At 39.1% G+C, this 17677-nt stretch overlaps 1 protein-coding gene across 1 annotated transcript in view; it reads right to left on the bottom strand.

Moving 5' to 3' along the window:
- POLA1 (DNA polymerase alpha 1, catalytic subunit) overlaps positions 1 to 17677 on the bottom strand; it is a 203162-nt gene that overhangs the window by 124419 nt on the left and 61066 nt on the right. Inside the window, exons 27-28 of the mRNA XM_065859431.2 lie at positions 3221 to 3253; positions 1477 to 1569 (exon numbers count right to left, since the gene is read on the bottom strand). Of these exons, the coding sequence (XP_065715503.1) occupies positions 1477 to 1569; positions 3221 to 3253 (126 nt within the window). The remainder of the gene's footprint in view (positions 1 to 1476; positions 1570 to 3220; positions 3254 to 17677) is intronic.

Raw genomic sequence — 17677 nt, forward strand, 5'->3', positions numbered from 1 at the left:
ATTGGCCTTCCTGACCACAAGAGCACAGTGCTGGCTCATGGTCATCCTCTTGTCCACCAGGACCCCCAGGTCCCTTTCCCCTACACTGCTCTCTAATATGTAATTTTCCAACCTATACTGGAACCTGGGGTTGTTCCTGCCCAGATGCAGGACTCTACACTTTCCCTTGTTAAATTTCATCATGTTATTCCCCGCCCAACTCTCCAGCCTGTCCAGGTCCCGCTGGATGGCAGCACAGCCTTCTGGCGTGTCAGCCACTCCTCCCAGCTTAGTGTCATCAGCAAACTTGCTGATAGTACACTCAATTCCCTCGTCCAAATCGTTAATGAATATATTGAATAATATTGGCCCCAGTACTGACCCCTGAGGCACTCCACTAGATACTGGCCTCCAACTGGACTCCGCACCATTGACCACCACTCTCTGGCTTCTCTCTTTAAGCCAGTTTGCAACCCACCTCACTACTCTATTGTCTAGACCACACCTCCTCAATTGAGCTGTGAGGATGCTGTGAGAGACTGTGTCAAAGGCTTTACTGAAGTCAAGGTAGACCACATCAAGGTATTATTCCTTTTTCCATGCTCCTGAGATGAATCTACTTCTCAAAGTACCAACTTAGCACAAAGGCAAAAGTACTGTAAAAAAAAAAAAACCACAACCCAAAAAAGAAAACAAAACAAAACCACCCCCAAACCAACCAAACAACACCCCCCCAAAAAAAAAACCAACCAACCAAAACAAAACAAAAACCCACAAAAACAACACAAAACCCCACAGACTCACTCTTGGAAAAAACCTCTTTTTTTTTGTTTTTTTAGAACTTCCATAGCTCTCATTCTCATCACAAATTCTTCCATCTTTCAAAAATAACTTCTCTCATATATTTTCTTTAAAATGTTCTTAATGATTTCTCACTTCTCTGCTGCAATTTCAGAGAGCCACAGAACTTCCACATCTTCAGTTACCAATGGCTAATCAAACACATCTCTTCCGTGTCTAGTATACATTGGAAATTAATATTTTATTTTACCACTGGAAATCTGATGGCGCATAGAGTGTAATACATACTACATAACTAAACAAAACCAAACTGACAGACATCTCTCCTGTCAAAATAAAAATCATTAAAATCAAAGCTGCGTTCGCGTCATAACTGGAACTAATATGAAGGAAACGTACCTTACATTTCAGCTTACCAAGTATTCAGATAGTCTCCTGGTAACTTATGATTGATAAAAAATTAAAAATTAAATGTTTAATTTTAACTTAATCACTTCTAAAAATGCAGAGTAGCTACACCTGAAGATTGGGCATTCTGAGCTTTTACTACTCCATACCTTCCAGACACGGCCAAGCTCTTCTTCCTCGAGGCCTATTCTCTGTTTATGCCACGAAGCCCCCTCTTAATCCTATCTGCTCCACTCAATGCTACAACACAGACGTTTAGGAAAGCTTTAAAAAGAAAAAAGTCCTTACCTTGTTCCCCAGCTTGAATACCTCATCCAAATTGGTGCTATTAGTGTTTATCATAATGGAATCCGTGTCTCCATAAATCACTTCAAGGTTCATCTAAATGAAACAAATTTGTTTTGAAAAAGAAAACAGAAACACTCCCATCTTTTTCAAGTCCCATCTAATTTTCAAGATTCAAAAAGATCACTGTGTGTATTACCCCTTAAATACTAAAAAGCAGAAAAATGTGAAGTTTTTACTGATAAGTCTATACATTTCACTAAGACATACTTGAATTTAAATAGAACAATTAAACCACTGTTATGTTTTTTTTAAAAAAATCACTGTTCCATTGTGTACATAAGTAGTTAAAATTTTACTAAATGAATGCCAGAAAAGTAAGTCAGTGAACAAGCCTAATCTTGAGAAATAGTAGGAACTCTAATCAGAAATAACTTTGGACTGCCAGGACACACAAAGATCACATAGACTCAAAGACTGCTGGACAAATGCCAGCTATTCAGATAAGACATTTAGCCAATGTTCTTGACACGTAATACTACAGTCAGGTTCCTATCCCATTTGTAGTCATCACAATACTATTAAAAAAAAAAAAAAAAAAGTCATTCTGGATCAAAACAAAACAAAAAACCTTACATAATATATTTCAAATCTAGTGAAAGCATTGACTACTGGATACAGTAACTGAGAATACCACAGTGCTGTCCAGATCAGGCTGCTGCTCTTACACTTTTCCATATTGTGCTTCATATTTCCATCTTCCCACTCCCACCTTTTTCTTTCTGCTATAATCTAATTACCTGTGCTAGTCCTCCCCTATCCAGCAGATAGTTTAGGGAACAAGGAACATCTTTTGGGTAGGAATCTACCTACTATGACCCACAAGTTTTGTATCCCCTGGTTGAACCACTGAACAATTACACCTCGAGATAAACACAAACACCTCCTTGAATCCTTCTCTTTGACTGACACTCTGCCCTTCATATAATCTCTCATTGTGATCCTTGTAACAATTCAAATGCCCTACTTGGAAAAGATTGTGTTCAAACACCAGCCAGACTGCTGGGATAATGGAGCAAACTCTGGACAAATTGAAGCATGTAAAAAAGCCTGAGGTGCATATGAAAGGCATAGGAAGAAAAAAGGTGAAAAGAAAAATTGTCAACACAGTAAATGTCACGAAAAAAAAGGGCAGATGCATCCAATTACATAATATTAACTTGGGAAAAACAAAACAAAACAAAACCAACCAACCAAAACAACAACAAACACATACACACAAAAGCCAAACAACAAACAAACAAAAAACCCCCACACCAACAAAACAAAAACTTGATGTCTTCAGCAGTAGAAAAATCAATGCAGCTGTAAAAACTTGAACATGGCTATGTCCATGTTAAATTCCATATAGTCAAAAAACCACCGTCACAGAGTTTAAAGTATGCCAAAAAGTAAACCGTAATAAAACACTATAACACACGGTGTAACAGGTCTATGAGTAAACTCTAATTAGCACTGTTGCTAATTTGCTTGAAATAGTCGCACATAGGCTTCAAGCAGGGGCCAGATCATATCTGTGGTAGGAAAAGAAAAAAAGCTATAATCCATTAGGAAGGATTACATTTGTAAACCAGGCATCCTAAGAAGTGATTTCAGGTCTGTTTGGGTTACAGTTCTCGTAGAATAAAAAAATTTCACCAGGTGTGCTCTTTAAGGGTTGTTGTTTAATGAAAATGCTCAGCATTACCTTTTGCACCATCTCCTTGGTATGCATCAAAATCTGAAATAAAAAAAATCAAAGATTAGCGTATGATATAATTACAAGCTAATACATGCAAACATATCCATTAGACTGCTAACTCCAAATGCTCTCACCTTTCAAAACAAAGCAAACCACCTCTCTCCTGGCAACACATAGTTACCTCAATACTCTTATTACATGAGTAAATTCTCATCTGACCTTGTATTAATGCTATTATTAACTCCCCTAAAACAAGATTAAAACAAATCTCAAAATTGCATGTGCACACTCACATTTTCCCTAAGGAAAAAAAGAACATTGACTCAAATGCTCAAATAAAACCTATTCGTGAAGTGCCAAAATTAAGCCTCTTTCAGTAATTTAGGTCGGTCGTTTTCTTTATCTCCATGATCTTATCTGTTGATATAATATATATAGAATATATAATATTTTAATTGATACATAATATATAGCCTGTCTTACTCAGTAGTCTGGAGAGTGCTTGCTTAACAAGAACCTAGTCAAAAGGTGGATTACCCTTGTAATGATATAAAAATTAGTCTTCAAAAAGCAAACTACTTCGGGAAACCAGAACTAGCATAGAGATAGTATACAGATACTGAATCGCTGGGAAAATCCAGGCATAATGAGATTTGTTCCTCAGCCAAGAGCACACACCAAGTGTCCTGAATACTCTGAGTAGCAATTCTCTGAACCTTATAAATAGCTGTAGGGACCTCACACAAGTAGGCTACTGCTTCCCTCTCTGACACTGGTGAGCATAGTGGAGAGGGTGGGAAGAGCACACCATCTGAAGCCACAGACATGGTTGTAGCACAGAAAAGACAAAACAAAACTAGTCTGATGACAAAAAAATGTAGCTGCTGCAGCAGCAAGGGCTTGGTGAAGTTTGCACAGCTGCATGAGAAGCAACATCTGGTCTGTCCCTTCAGTCACCTGGCTGTGTTTCTACTGTCTTCCCCGTTTCCTTGTCAGCATCCTAGTGCTCCGCCACACAGCTCCAGATTCCACCTGGTTAGTCCCAGTTCCCTGGCTTCACTCCTTTCCATCCCCACTCAGCATAAACCTCAGTTCTATTTCAGCTAGTCCTGCTACTTGTACACATTTACACTTCTAATTTTCTTAAAGAGGATTACTTCGAACCACTTGTTACAGCAATGATAGATCAGAGTCTGTTAGATGAATATGAACACTTTGGTAGTGTAGCTTTAAAGACAGTCAGGCAACACGCTATTTTAACAGGTCATATTAAATTGAATAACCTATAGTCTAAGTTTTATTATTTTTCATACATGAAATTGCAGTACTCCTTGGCCATATTTACCAAAAAGGCAGAACTATAACTTGTAGTCAAGAAGTCTGTGACAGTGAGCTGAGTAGTAGAAATCAGCAGGGATGACGAAAGAAAGTATGAACAGGGAAGGGCTCAGTGGAAGAGAAATCTCATGACTTTCACACAGCCAAGGAGCCTAAAATGAATCAAAGAATCTTAAGCATCGTGATCTTGACTATTGCAGCAGGCAATTCTGAAACAAAGGTGACATGTCCATCTCTACGTAACAGTGCATGGACAGGATGACAACACCATCATTCCTTCAACATTAACAGCATTCTGAACCTTTAGACAACCACAGTGATAAATACTGAAGTATGATGCTCCATTATGCTTTTTCAGTTTATTTTAAATGATGCACCACAGAATTAAGCATCGAAAGCTATATTCCCCCGGCATTCTTAGCTTTGCAATGCTTGACTTAGCAGACTTGATATTCTGTTTCAACGTAGTTCCTATTCAGACAGGTTTTCTAGCCACTTCCATCTTCAAAGAGAAATGCAGCTAAGGATGGACTCAGTCTCCCAAAGTCTAATGACATGAACTAAGGAAATATTATATACCATTCCCTTCAAGGCAGTTAAGGCAAGGTTAGGTTCCACACCACAATGGAATTCTGACACAGCTTTCTCACAACGAATGCCCTTATCAGGGTTATTTTCCAAGCATATATGTATCCCTAGGGATTTACACACTTTGGGTCAAGTTCAAAACACCAGGTTAGTTTAAAGACCATACACTGTTGCTGCAAACTAGGTACTCAGTGTGATGCCTGAACTCTGCTTAAGTAAGCCCCAAACTGCAAAACGCTAAGCTGGCCTCAATCTTTTATGTAGACAAAAGGAAATGGTTAATCTTAACTGCCGATTCACTCTAGGCTGTAGGTGCTCAGACGCACATTTTAATAAGAACCTTATAAAATATATTCCACCCCTATTCATCTCCTTGTGAGTAATTCAGATGGCACCACTATAGCACCTTTCCATGGAGTTTTGAAATTATTCTAAAGACATGTATCACTGGTACATGACATCAAATTTCATATACTGTAATCAGAATTCCAACTTATTCACCCTCCCGCCCTTCTCTCCCTTACTAGCTAACTCCTACACAGAAAGGGTGTACCTTTCCCTTAGTACTCCAAAAGCAAATGGGAGTCCCTGAAAGAAAACTAAAAATTGGACAGAGAAATGACGAGTTTACATGTAAAATGAAAGAAGGCCTACCATTTTTTCCCTTGATAATCTCTGGCATTTTCTACTTAATTCTCTGAAATGATGCTATTAATAGTTGGTTTTGTTTTTGTTTTTTTTTCCAAATACGATTACCCCCTACCAAACAAATTGTTTGGCTGTGCAAAACCATTTCTCAATAGTCTCCAAGGACAGCACTGGATGTAATTACAAGAGGGTCACAGACGAGTTTGCTTCATCAAGTGACTGGCATATGCTAGTGCTATATAATCTGACAGGAGATCACTTGTAAGTGCCAACAGCTACAAAACAGAAGGTTATAAAGCCTTGCTAAATTCATTAATAAGGCAGTTGGTAGTTATCTGATTTCACAGCAACACCTGCATATTTATCTTCTCATTACCAATTGGATGATGGAATTTTTTTCAAGCACATTTCAAAAATCTGCCAACTTCAAGTGTAGAAAAAAAATAAACTTTGTAGTTAATTTTTCCCTTAACAAAGTACAGCTGTTGAGAATAATTGTTCAAGATCTTACCCTGTAATGTCAACTGCAGCAGAACAAAGAGTATTTAATTAGCAAATCTATCCAGTAATTCAACACCTATTATATAAAATGCCTTCGTGATTTTATTCAGGATAATTTGCTAAGAGGGTTATTACTGACATTCAGATGAAATTTAAAATTCCTACGCAAGTCGAGTCATAATAGCGGTAATGATCCCCCCAATCAGGAGATACTGTGTCACACAAGGTACTTTTGCAATGCAGCAGCCGATTTCCTGACTTCTTAATTCCTGGGCACAGCTCAGTGAGAGCCCTTCATGCCAATATTGCAGTCAGCAATACATCCTTAATGGGATTCTATTAAAATACCTAGAATAAAAATGACTTTTTTTTTTTTTTTTTTTTTAGTTAAAAAGAATGACAGCGCTGCTATCATATCAATCATTAGCAGTTTCTCAGACACGCACAGCAAAGGAAGGGAGGTTTATAGTGAGGCTGGGAAGACAGAAGAAAGAGAATGGGAAAATTGTTACTCAATAGTTTCCTTTTGCAAATAATATTGCGCTGCTCATGAGAGCTGGATTGTCTCCTATTGCAGGCAATCCAAGTAGGAAGAATTAATTGCCTGGCAACCCATCTGTACAGCCATGTCCCCTCCCCCCAGCAAACAAACTTCTAAGAACCTGTGAACTTCTCAGCACAGTGAACATCTGTGAAATTCTATTTTAACTTTTTTCTCGTAAAAGCAAGACCAGCAACACACATTCTCTCACCCATGAACTGCGAGTCAATATAAACTGAGAGACTGTAACTGCAGACGAGCAAACTGCAAAATTCCCTGTCCTAATTCTACAGCAACTCACTAATTACTTACTTAAATGAGGAAAGATTTAGAAAAGGGAAGGATTAAAAATAAATAAATACACAAAGAACAGCTTTACCTTTATCCATGACATCAAGTATTTTTAAATATACCTTATTAAATAAAACATGAAGGAGTATCTTCTGACGTGAGGATACTAATGTGAAAACAAGCTAAGCTACCTTGGTTAAAAAAGAATGGGATGAACCACAAAACTAACATGTTCGCGCAAAGATTTCTCGCACAAATTTTCTGTAGATTCTTGGGGCCACAGATGAGAAGGAACGGAAACGGAGATTAAAGACCAGACCGTAGACACTGACCAAAATGACTACAAAAACATTGTGCCTAAGATGCATTAAAACCAAAACACCACCACCAAAAAGGCAAAAACAAAAACAAACAACCCCCACAAACACACACCAACTTATGCATTCACCGTGTACAAGGCAAAAACTAACACTCTGAGGGCCTTGGCAAAAATTGTGTTTTTTGAAGACTACCTGCAGTTGTCTAGTGTAGACCTGATATTTTTTTCCAACTCAGCTGTTTACTTGTGCAATTTTATAGTAAGAAAATAATTCGGTCATCAGTTTTAGTAATTCATGTTAGCTAGTCCTTCCCGCAACACAGAGGAACAAACGGGCAGGAAGAACTGTGTTCCAGTATGTAAAACCACTCGCCAATCTACATGAGAAGCATTTCTGAATGTCTATATTTTTGCAACCTCTTCATTAGCTTTGCTAGCATTTTGTGATAAGTAGCCTCTGAGACTGATAAACCACAGCCAGAGGATACTGCAAAAAGATTTTAAGGATGATTTTCAAAAAAGGTTTCTATTGCTAGACAAAAATGCACGTATCTCATGAGCAGAAATGAAAGATGGAAGCACTGTTTGCCACAAGGAATAAGGCACTGCAATATAGCATTTCCATTAAACAATGAATTTGATTTAGAAAAGTTTGAGTGACCAGATTCAAGTAGTTAATAAATGTGTTTGTTTCAAAGAGCTTTTACTAAGTATTTGCTTTACTTCGACAATTCATTCAGTTACACCTTTTAGGAAATATTAACAGTATCAGAAATACACTGTATGCTGTCAAAATTTTCCCTCCTAGGTTTTTTTTCTTTTTCAGAAACACTGAAATTAATTGTCTATACTCCACCCAACAAAGTTGACAGACATTAATACAGCTTTCACACATGCTGTGTATAAAGCCAGTATTGGATGGTGCACCAAAAACCAAGAGAGAATGGTTCCAAGGTCTGGAGCAGCGTACACAAAGATCGAGCAACACACCTTTACATGTCTACAAAAGGTAGGATCTTCTGCCACACAAACAGCAGAAAACACACAAAAAAGGCAGCAACAGAAATATGGAAATGTGCCAAACACAACAAAAATCATGTGTGCCTCTGTCACATTTTGACAAGGAGTGCAAAGATGTCAGTAAAACACTGAAGATGATTATATGAATCAAATTACAACTTGAAGACAATGTTCCCATCGTGCCTGAAACAATTATATCTTTAAAATTCTACAGGACCTCTGTTTCAAGTATTTGTAGTGAGTTTCACTGAAGAGAACACAAAAACCAGAAACAATTCCTTATTAAATTGTACAATTATTGGTTATTCAGCACAATATATTACAAACCATACTATACTAAGGCAAATTTTGCCCATTTTGAGAAAGATTATTTTGGTATTAGAATGAAAGAAAAAACAATGAAACACACTCTTTACAGCTCTGGACAAAAGTTAAAAAATTAACACCCAAGACTTCTGTGTTGGAAATTCATTAAAGTCTTGGAAATGGAGAGTCTGAATACTCAACAAAAAAGCTGAACACTTGAGTGCACAGAAGGTAACTGACCCAGTTCTGATTCCAGTTTGTGTTCCCAGAAGCAACAAGAACATGGTATCTGGATGGACAACCAGCTGTTAGAGATGTTCATACAGTGTGGGCCACAGCCAGTAATGCTCCTTCCAGAGAAACCAAACACCAGAACCAGTGGCAGTTCCTAGACAAGCACAAGGGCTCACAGCCCACCCATGGAATTATTTTCTTTCTGATCAACTGATTCAAAACTGAAAACAAAAGAAGGACCAGGGAAATTTTTCCCTGTTTTACTCCATGAAAGAAGATGATATGTAACATCTAAAACCCCTTGAAGAAGACATTACTCAAACCAACTTCAGCTCATTAAGTCTTCCGAATATTTCTTCATTTAAATCCATTCAATAAATCTATGTTTGTTGAACATTTTCTACGTAACTAAGATGCAAAGGTAGCTTTGCTTTATAAGAAAACCCTTTGTGCATTTCAAGTACACTGCAACTATGTCAAAATCCAACCATATCACAAGCCACAAGTAAAAACACTTCTAATATAAGCAAGAATATGACAAGCACAATTTACTATTTGCTAATAAAACCAAAACGTGTTAAGATACTCAATATTTAAATCCACAGACAAGTATATCCTCCTTAAAGAAAACAGCAGCGTTTGTTTCAGCGAAATGAACAAATATTTAGACAGCAAAGCTCCATTTTGCTTTGTTTCTCAAATTGAATTGGTTTAACACATTGAGCAACAGAGAATCAGTCTTTCACTAGAAAAAATAAAATTATAAGAACATTAAATAATAAAAATGAATTACTTACAAGCCAAGGTTTTCTGTCTGGTGACACAAGTTAGAATCCAGTCAAGGTTTAAATCAGAGCACTCTGAATAACAGCAAAATCTGTTCCCAAGTAGAGAACCATGCCATTCTCCACATGAAGTTTAAGATGAACTATAGTTTTAGAAATCATCCTTCAAATACATAAGCGTATCTCTCTATCTTGAGGTGATAGGAATGAAAGTACTGTCTCATCTCCTGAGCAAGTTACTCTCATAGCCATATAACTAGAAATCTGGAGAAATCAGAGAACAGGACTCAGAATCAATAGTGAAGACATTTTTCAAAAAAGATAAGAGTATTTCTGCAAACCAGAAAAAGAAATAAAGCTAGTATTCTAAAGACTGAAATATTTTTTTAAGTAGTGGATAAACGCAGTCCATTATCCAAAATGATGACAAATTCCTTGAGAATCATACCTTCCCCTCTCCCTCCTTTTTTTTTTTTTTTTTTTTTTTTTGAGTAAAAAGCAGAAAACAGGACTGACAACTCCGCAGGGTCCTTCTCCCTTACCTTTCAACTGGTAATTTCATTCCAAAAAGAAAGGTGTGTTGGAAGAAGGGCCTTTTAAGGTAAACAAGAAAGCCTGGTGTTGGCAGGAAGTGAACCTGGATTACTTTTCTAAGGTTCTCCCGGTCAGCATCTTTTAAGTAATAACTCACAACTCCTGTGCTTGCAGAAAGGCAAGGGGCTGGGGAAAGACAAGCAAGCACTACAGAGAAAAACAGATGCAGAAAACACTTGCTACCCGATTAATATTTTTACAAGAAAAAAGCACTTCTACTCAAAAACACGGCCTTTTTCTTGTAGAACCACAGGCATTTGCCACAGGTATACTGAAGAAAGAAAGGCAACCTCTGTGTAGATACAGATATATTCACTGAAAATGATCCTGAAATTTTATAGGAGATATGGGGACATGCTAGTCTTTGCAATGAATAGATTGTGTGTGAACATTGTGTCCATAAAAAAAAAAAAAAAAAAAATCAATGTGAGTGGTTTGAACTGCTTTAAAACTTAACTGTTCTTTCATTTCGACTAAGTGGTTGTCTATCAAACAAACATCTATTCAAATTCAGAAAAGTATTTTAGCCTCTAGTTACTCTCCAAAGAAAGTTCTCTTTACCTAATTTCTTCAATGTCATGCAAGATTTTCATAGAGCATATAATTTTGTTTCATTAAATTAAGATACATTTAGACAACATAACAGTTGTTTTTATAAAGTTAAACAATAGTCATTCATCTCCAATGGTTGAACAGCTGGTGTCGGCAGCAGGGTTTTGGCCTTCAGGCTCATGGACCTCCCTTTGAGGACCAAGAATTGCTTGGACGAGGCAAGATCCATCTGACTACATGGGGCAAAATGACCTGTGCCAACAGTCTGCCCAACCTGGTCAGGAAAGCTTTAAACCAGGAATGGACTGACGGGGTGGGAGTACACGTCCACGAGGAAGTTGTAAACCACGATGGGAAAGAAAGGGTGGGGCATGATGTGAACAGCAAGGACTTTATCATCGACAACAGAGGGCCGAAAGAGGCTCTCTTTGAGCACATCCATGTAAATAAGAGAGTGCCTACAGCACAGTGTTACAGAGAAAGCTCTTGTGCTTTTTCAGGGCATCAGCAGGACTGAGTGCCTCTCTGAAAGGCCTGTATACTAATGCACACAGCATGGGGAACAAAGAGGAGGAAATAGACATGACTTGACTGGGATGAGGGAAACATGGTGGAAAAAAATGATCATGGGAGGTTCCTCAAGACAGGAAGGAAGCAAATGCCACTGCTGTCCTCAAGACGGGCAGGGGGGGGAGATTCCAGGGAACTAGAGGCTCGTCAGCCTCACCTCAAACCCCGGGAAAAGATGGTGGAGCAACTAATTGTGAAAACAACTGTGTTTCAGACACAAAAAACCACAATAAATGCATAGGAGTCCTCAACACAGATTTACAAAGAGAAGGCCAGTCCTTAGTGGTGTACCCCAAGGGTAGATACTGGGTTCAATCCTGTTTAGTGTCTGTGTTAATGACCTAGCTGATGGTGCAGAGCCCATCCTCAGCAAGTGTGCAGACAATACAAAACAGGGAGGACTGCTTGATATACCAGATGGGTGTGCTGCTGCTACAGAATCATCTAGTTTGAATACACCCTCAAGATCATTGAGTCCAACCATTAACCTAACTCTGGCACTAAACCATGTCCCTAAGAACCTCATCTACATGTCTTTTAAACACCTCCAGGGATGGTGACTCCACCATTTCCCTGGGCAGCCTGTTCCAATGCCTGACAACCTTTTCTGTCAATAAATTTTTCCTAATACCCAATCTAAACCTCCTCTGGCGCAAGTTGATGCCATTTCCTCTTGTCCCATCACTTGTTATTTGGGAGAAGAGACCAACAACCTCCTTTCAGGTAGTTGTAGAGAGTGATAAGTTCTCCCCTCAGCCTCCTTTTCTCCAGGCCAAACAGCCCCAGTTCCCTCAGCCACTCCTCATCAGACTTGTGCTCCAGGCCCCTCACCAGCTTTGTTCAGAGGGACTTCATCAGGTTGAAGATATCTCATGACCTACAGGAATCTCTTCAAGTTCAACAAAGTGAAATAACAAGTCCTGTGCCAAGACTGGAGTAACATCATGGACTCTGGGACTGATCATCTGGAAAGCAGATTTGCAGAAAAATATGTGGTCATCCTTGTAGACACTAAGATGATCATGAGCCAACAATGTACCCTTGCAGAAAAGGTGGCCGTGAAGCAGAGCACTGCCTGGAGATCTGACGGAGGAGATCCTTTTCCTTTACATAGCCCTGCTGCCTTCAGTTGAGCTCTGAGGTATGAGAAAGACATGCACATACTGGAGCAAGTCCAGCACATGACCACAAACATAACTACAAGTCCTGGAGCATTTATCATGTGAGGAGAGACTGAGAGAGCTGGGACTGCTCAGCCTGGAGAAGAGAGGGCTAGGGGCAGGGTCTTATCACTGTCTATGACAGTGACAGACTCTCCTCATCGGTGCTCAGTGAAAGGAGAAGCAACAATGGGCATAAATTGAATTTTAAAAAAAAAAAAAAATCACTTGAAATACGAGGTCTTGCATTGCTTAAATACAAGCAAGTTTCTTTACTGTAAAGGTTGCACAGGGGGCCTGTCGAGTCTTCATGCTTGGAGATCTTAAAAACCTAACTGGATATGGTCCTGGACCAACCTGCTCAAGTTCAGCAGGAAGAGCTGAAGTACATCTCGAATGGTGCCTTCCAACCTCTGTTATTCTATGAGTCTACAACTCTCAAAGATCTATCCTTAGATATTCTTTACATTTAAGAGTAAATAGCTTAGATTGTGTTCTACAGGTACTATTTTAAGAATCAAGTAATGTAAAAACATGCTCAACCCCCCGTCTACAGGAACAAGTCTGATACAAGACATGATGGACAGACACCCTAAGTGACTCAGTGCCACTTTAAGCCAGGTTGTCTCCCTGTTTTGAAGAAAAAGATCATTCTGAAAAACTCCAAAATAATCTACTCCAGATCTGACATGTTGTAAGCCTCTCTACTTCAGGAAGAAGCTCCTGTACGTTCAGCTTCCTAACTATACTGGGATGTCAGGTTTCCACCAAGCTTTTCAAACATAAAACATGAGAGACTGGGTGTATACAAATACCTAAAGGGTTCACAACTGTACTTAAAACATTAAGCATGTGGTGAAATCAAGTCCTTTTAGGATTGCCCAAAGAGAGGGAAAAAAAAAAAAAAAAAAAAAGAAGAATCGGCTATAAGATCAATCTTGATGCATCAAAGAGAAGTAACAGAGTCAGTTTTTCTTCAGGCAGAAACCTTAGTCTTTGACCCTGTGCCACCTTTCCTGGTGACAACAGATAACTGAAACTGAACTGAAAATTCAGCAAAGATTATTCTGATTCCAAAAAGCAATGACATCTGAATGAAAGGAGCACTTGTAACCAAGGAAGATTTTTACCACGGTACCTAGGCAGGACTAAATAACTACCAGTGCTCAAGTCTCAGAGACTCACAACCACATTTGGTACTAATCAAAGTAGCGAAAAAGTAGAAGCAGAGCAGGTATCACCTCCAGCATCTCCAAACAGCAGCCATGGTACTCAGGTGGCTCCTACACAGTCCCTCCAGACCAGGCCCCTCTGGCAGCTCTTAACTGCCTTCTTAGGCAGTACTAGAGAAAGAAAAGAGTTTCACCTCTACACGGGACACTTAACCTTACCTGCTTCAGGCAGGACCTAGTGATTGCTCCAAGGAAGGGAAAAGACAAGGAGGAACATGTGTAGTTCACAGCATGAAGTCTCAGTCAGATGTCCTATTTGTTCAGCACGATCTCTGTAGAGCACTTGATGAAGCTGGCTTGGATACAGATGGAAAGAGTTTCTGAGAGTCTTTCAGACAGAGTCTTTTTAGACTATCTCTTCAAAATCAGATTCCTGAATTCTCTAGATATGTCTAACAAAAAAAAAAAATGAAGATGGAGCTCCTCAGGACATAAAAGACCTCCCCCCCAAAAAGTAAGCATTTACAAAGCATGTCAGAAATAAAATCTACTGGCCTACCAGATGATTATAAGATGCATGGCTAATTTCTGCCATACACTTCCATCTCTGTGTAGAAATAAAAAACATATTAAAAAGAAAACCCAACACTTTCATTTAAGGCTTCTAGCTATTTTTAAACTAATTACCAAAGAAAATTACTAGTTAACAATCCTAAATTGCTTGTTAAATAGGGCTTGCAACTGTAAGTCAGGAATAGGAACTGTGGGTTGTGGCAACTTCACCTTCTAGACTTTTCCTATAAGGACATATAGGAAAAAAGAGCTCATATCAGTGGAGACTACTGCCTATCCACAGACATCCACAAGAACACACATATTATAGACACCTAAAGGAGCTAAGGCTGGAACCATATTCAGTGTCATAGACTTTCTATAGAAACAGAAATATGCTCCGTGACACAATTTTGTGATGACTCCAATTGAGAAAATAAGAGCTTCACACGAAAGTAAATTCCTGAAAGGGACCACCTTATTATCAGCCTTTAAGATGTCAGCAGTTAATAGAACCATAGAATCATTCTGGTGGAAAAAGACCTTTAAGATCATCAAGTCAAACCATTAAGCTAGCACTGCCAAGTCCACCACTAACCCATGTCCCTCAGAACCTCATCTACGCATCTTTCAAACACCTCCAGGGATGGTAACTCCACCACTTCCCTGGGCAGTCTGTTCCAATGCCTGACAACCCCTTCTGAGAAGAAATTTTTCTTATTATTCAATTTAAACCTTCCCTGACATACCTTGAGGCTATTTTCCCTTGTCCTATCAGTTGCTACTTGGGAGAAGAGACCAACACCCTCCATGCTACAACCTCCTTTCAGGTAGTTGCAGAGAGCGATCAGGTCTCCCCTCAGCCTCCTTTTCTCCAGGCTGAACAGCCCCAGTTCCCTCAGCCGCTCCTCATCAGACTTGTGCTCCAAGCCCCTCACCAGCTTCGCTGCCCTTCTCTGAACTCTCTCCAGCACCTCAATGACTTTCTTGTAGTGAGGGGCCCAAAAGTGAACACAGGATTTGAGGTGGGGGCTCACCAGCGCCAAGTACAGTTGCACAATCACTTCTCTGTTCCTGCTGGCCACACTATTCCTGATACAAGCCAGGATGCTGTTGGCCTTTTTGGCCACCTGGGCACACTGTTGGCTCATGTTCAGCCAGCTGTCAATCAACACCCCCAGATCCCTCTTCCACCAGGCAGCTTTCCAGCCACTCTTACCAGAGCCTGTAGCACTGCCTGGGGTTGTTATGATCCAAGTGCAGGACCCGGCACTTGGCCTTGTTAAACCTCATACAATTGGCCTCAGCCCAATGATACAGCCTGTCTAGATCCCTCTATGGCCATCCTACCCTCCAGCAGATCAACACTCCTGCCCAGCTTGGTGTCATCCGCAAACTTACTGAGGGTTTTCTCAATTCTCTGGTCAATCAGTCAGTTACCTTAAGTTGCAGTCTAGGGCATTTTTACCATCATTTGTAGCCTGTCTTATAATAGAGGACACTTGCAATGTTTTTAAAATCAGAACGAAGTTAGAGGCTTATCAAAGCATTCAATTTAATTTTTCAGGACTATGAACTCATGAAAAGAAATAACAGTTTCAGAACTTACTTTTATGCATTAGTCTGTCGTTAAGCTCTCCAGGTCCAGCCCACCCATTTCAGTATTTAGAGTTTCAAAATTAATAGCAGTGTGGCTTCATTACTAATGAAGCCAAGTTGTTAAGTTGTCACTGTATAATACCACAGGATATGGATTTGTTTGTTAATTTTAAAGAATATGGAAATACGAAGACTAGGGAAACAAAAAACGTATTTAACCTTTCAACATGACCCTCTAGGAATCCAATCCAAATACTGACTTCGAGCCACATATCAGATTAAAGTAGCTGAGTTTTGCCACTCATTCAATCCACATAATTCACCTAAAATGATACTGCTCAACAGGAATACATTTCTATTCTAATGATGGGAAAACCTTAATTACAAATGCAACTAAACCATGCTACCTTCATAAATCCATTACTGCAAGAGAGGCATGCTGATTATTTTTTAAATCCTTAATTTGTCATTTAGACCTACTGTTATCTCATTTGTAAAGAATTCAAAACACATTTGCACAAAACTACCTTTCTAAAACATTAACAATGTTTATAAATCTCTCACTTATTTCCCTACAATTTGACAGGATTGATTTCGTGCTATATACTTTAGCTCAATCAATCTTTGACTTTGGAAATTTTCATTTAAATTCTTCATCCCACAAATTCTGTTAAAGAAAGAATATCACAACCTGAAGGTTTTGTTTAATCTAAAAACATAGCTAACAAGCTTTCCTATTTCTCATTACAGGAGTTTGAATCATTAATAAAAACCTCAGCTTTCACTCAGATGCCAAGGAAGCCTTCTTTCAAAGTTTTCTCCTTCTCTTACTTTTCAGGTTAAATAGAAGGCATCAGCACTAATTTACATTATTGTCACACCAGTCATTTGATATCCTCAGTAGAATTATATTTGAAATGTGACCTGAGTTGAGCTACAAAAATATAAACAAGATCACAGAATGACAGACTGGTTGAGGTTGGAAGGGACCTCTGGAGGTCATCTGGTCCAACCACCCTGCCCAACGAGGACGACCTAGAGCTGGTTGTCCAGGATCACATCCAGATGGATTTTGAGTATCTCCAAGGACAGAGACTTCAGCACCTCTTCGGGCAACCTGTATCAGTCACAGTCACCCTCACAGACAAAAAGCATTTCCTGATGTTCAGACAGAGCCTCTTGTGTTTCAGTAAAGAAACAAACGAACAAATCTATCGGTCTTACCATGCACATGACAAAAAACACCGTGATAAAGGCCCATACACATTCCCTTTAGAGAAAAGAAGAATATCAAGTGCCCATCAAAAAACCTCAACAATACTGAAATTTTTACTTATCAAAAACCACATTAAATTTGCTGACTGAAAAACACCTGCCCACCAACCTTGGGGACGCTGAAGAGATATTGCCACTTTCTGACAGAGGTAACATCATTTTTAGTATGTCCTGATGTGCTGCAGAAGAGATTTGAAACAATTTTCCCAGGAAATATACATGTAATGTGGCTGATAAGAGACATTTGCTCTCTTTTATAGGTCATGTACTTTTCTAAGGCAGGGTATCCTGGGGTCCTTTGTGTTTATTTACCTAGACATTAATTTAGACATTAATTGTGTACACATAAGCATTTATAGAAAGATATACACTTTGATATTCAGAGTCAAGAACCAACCACATTCTGACTGAGACAAAC

The sequence above is a fragment of the Patagioenas fasciata genome, chromosome 1 (assembly GCF_037038585.1).
Source record: "Patagioenas fasciata isolate bPatFas1 chromosome 1, bPatFas1.hap1, whole genome shotgun sequence".
Lineage (NCBI taxonomy): Eukaryota > Metazoa > Chordata > Aves > Columbiformes > Columbidae > Patagioenas > Patagioenas fasciata.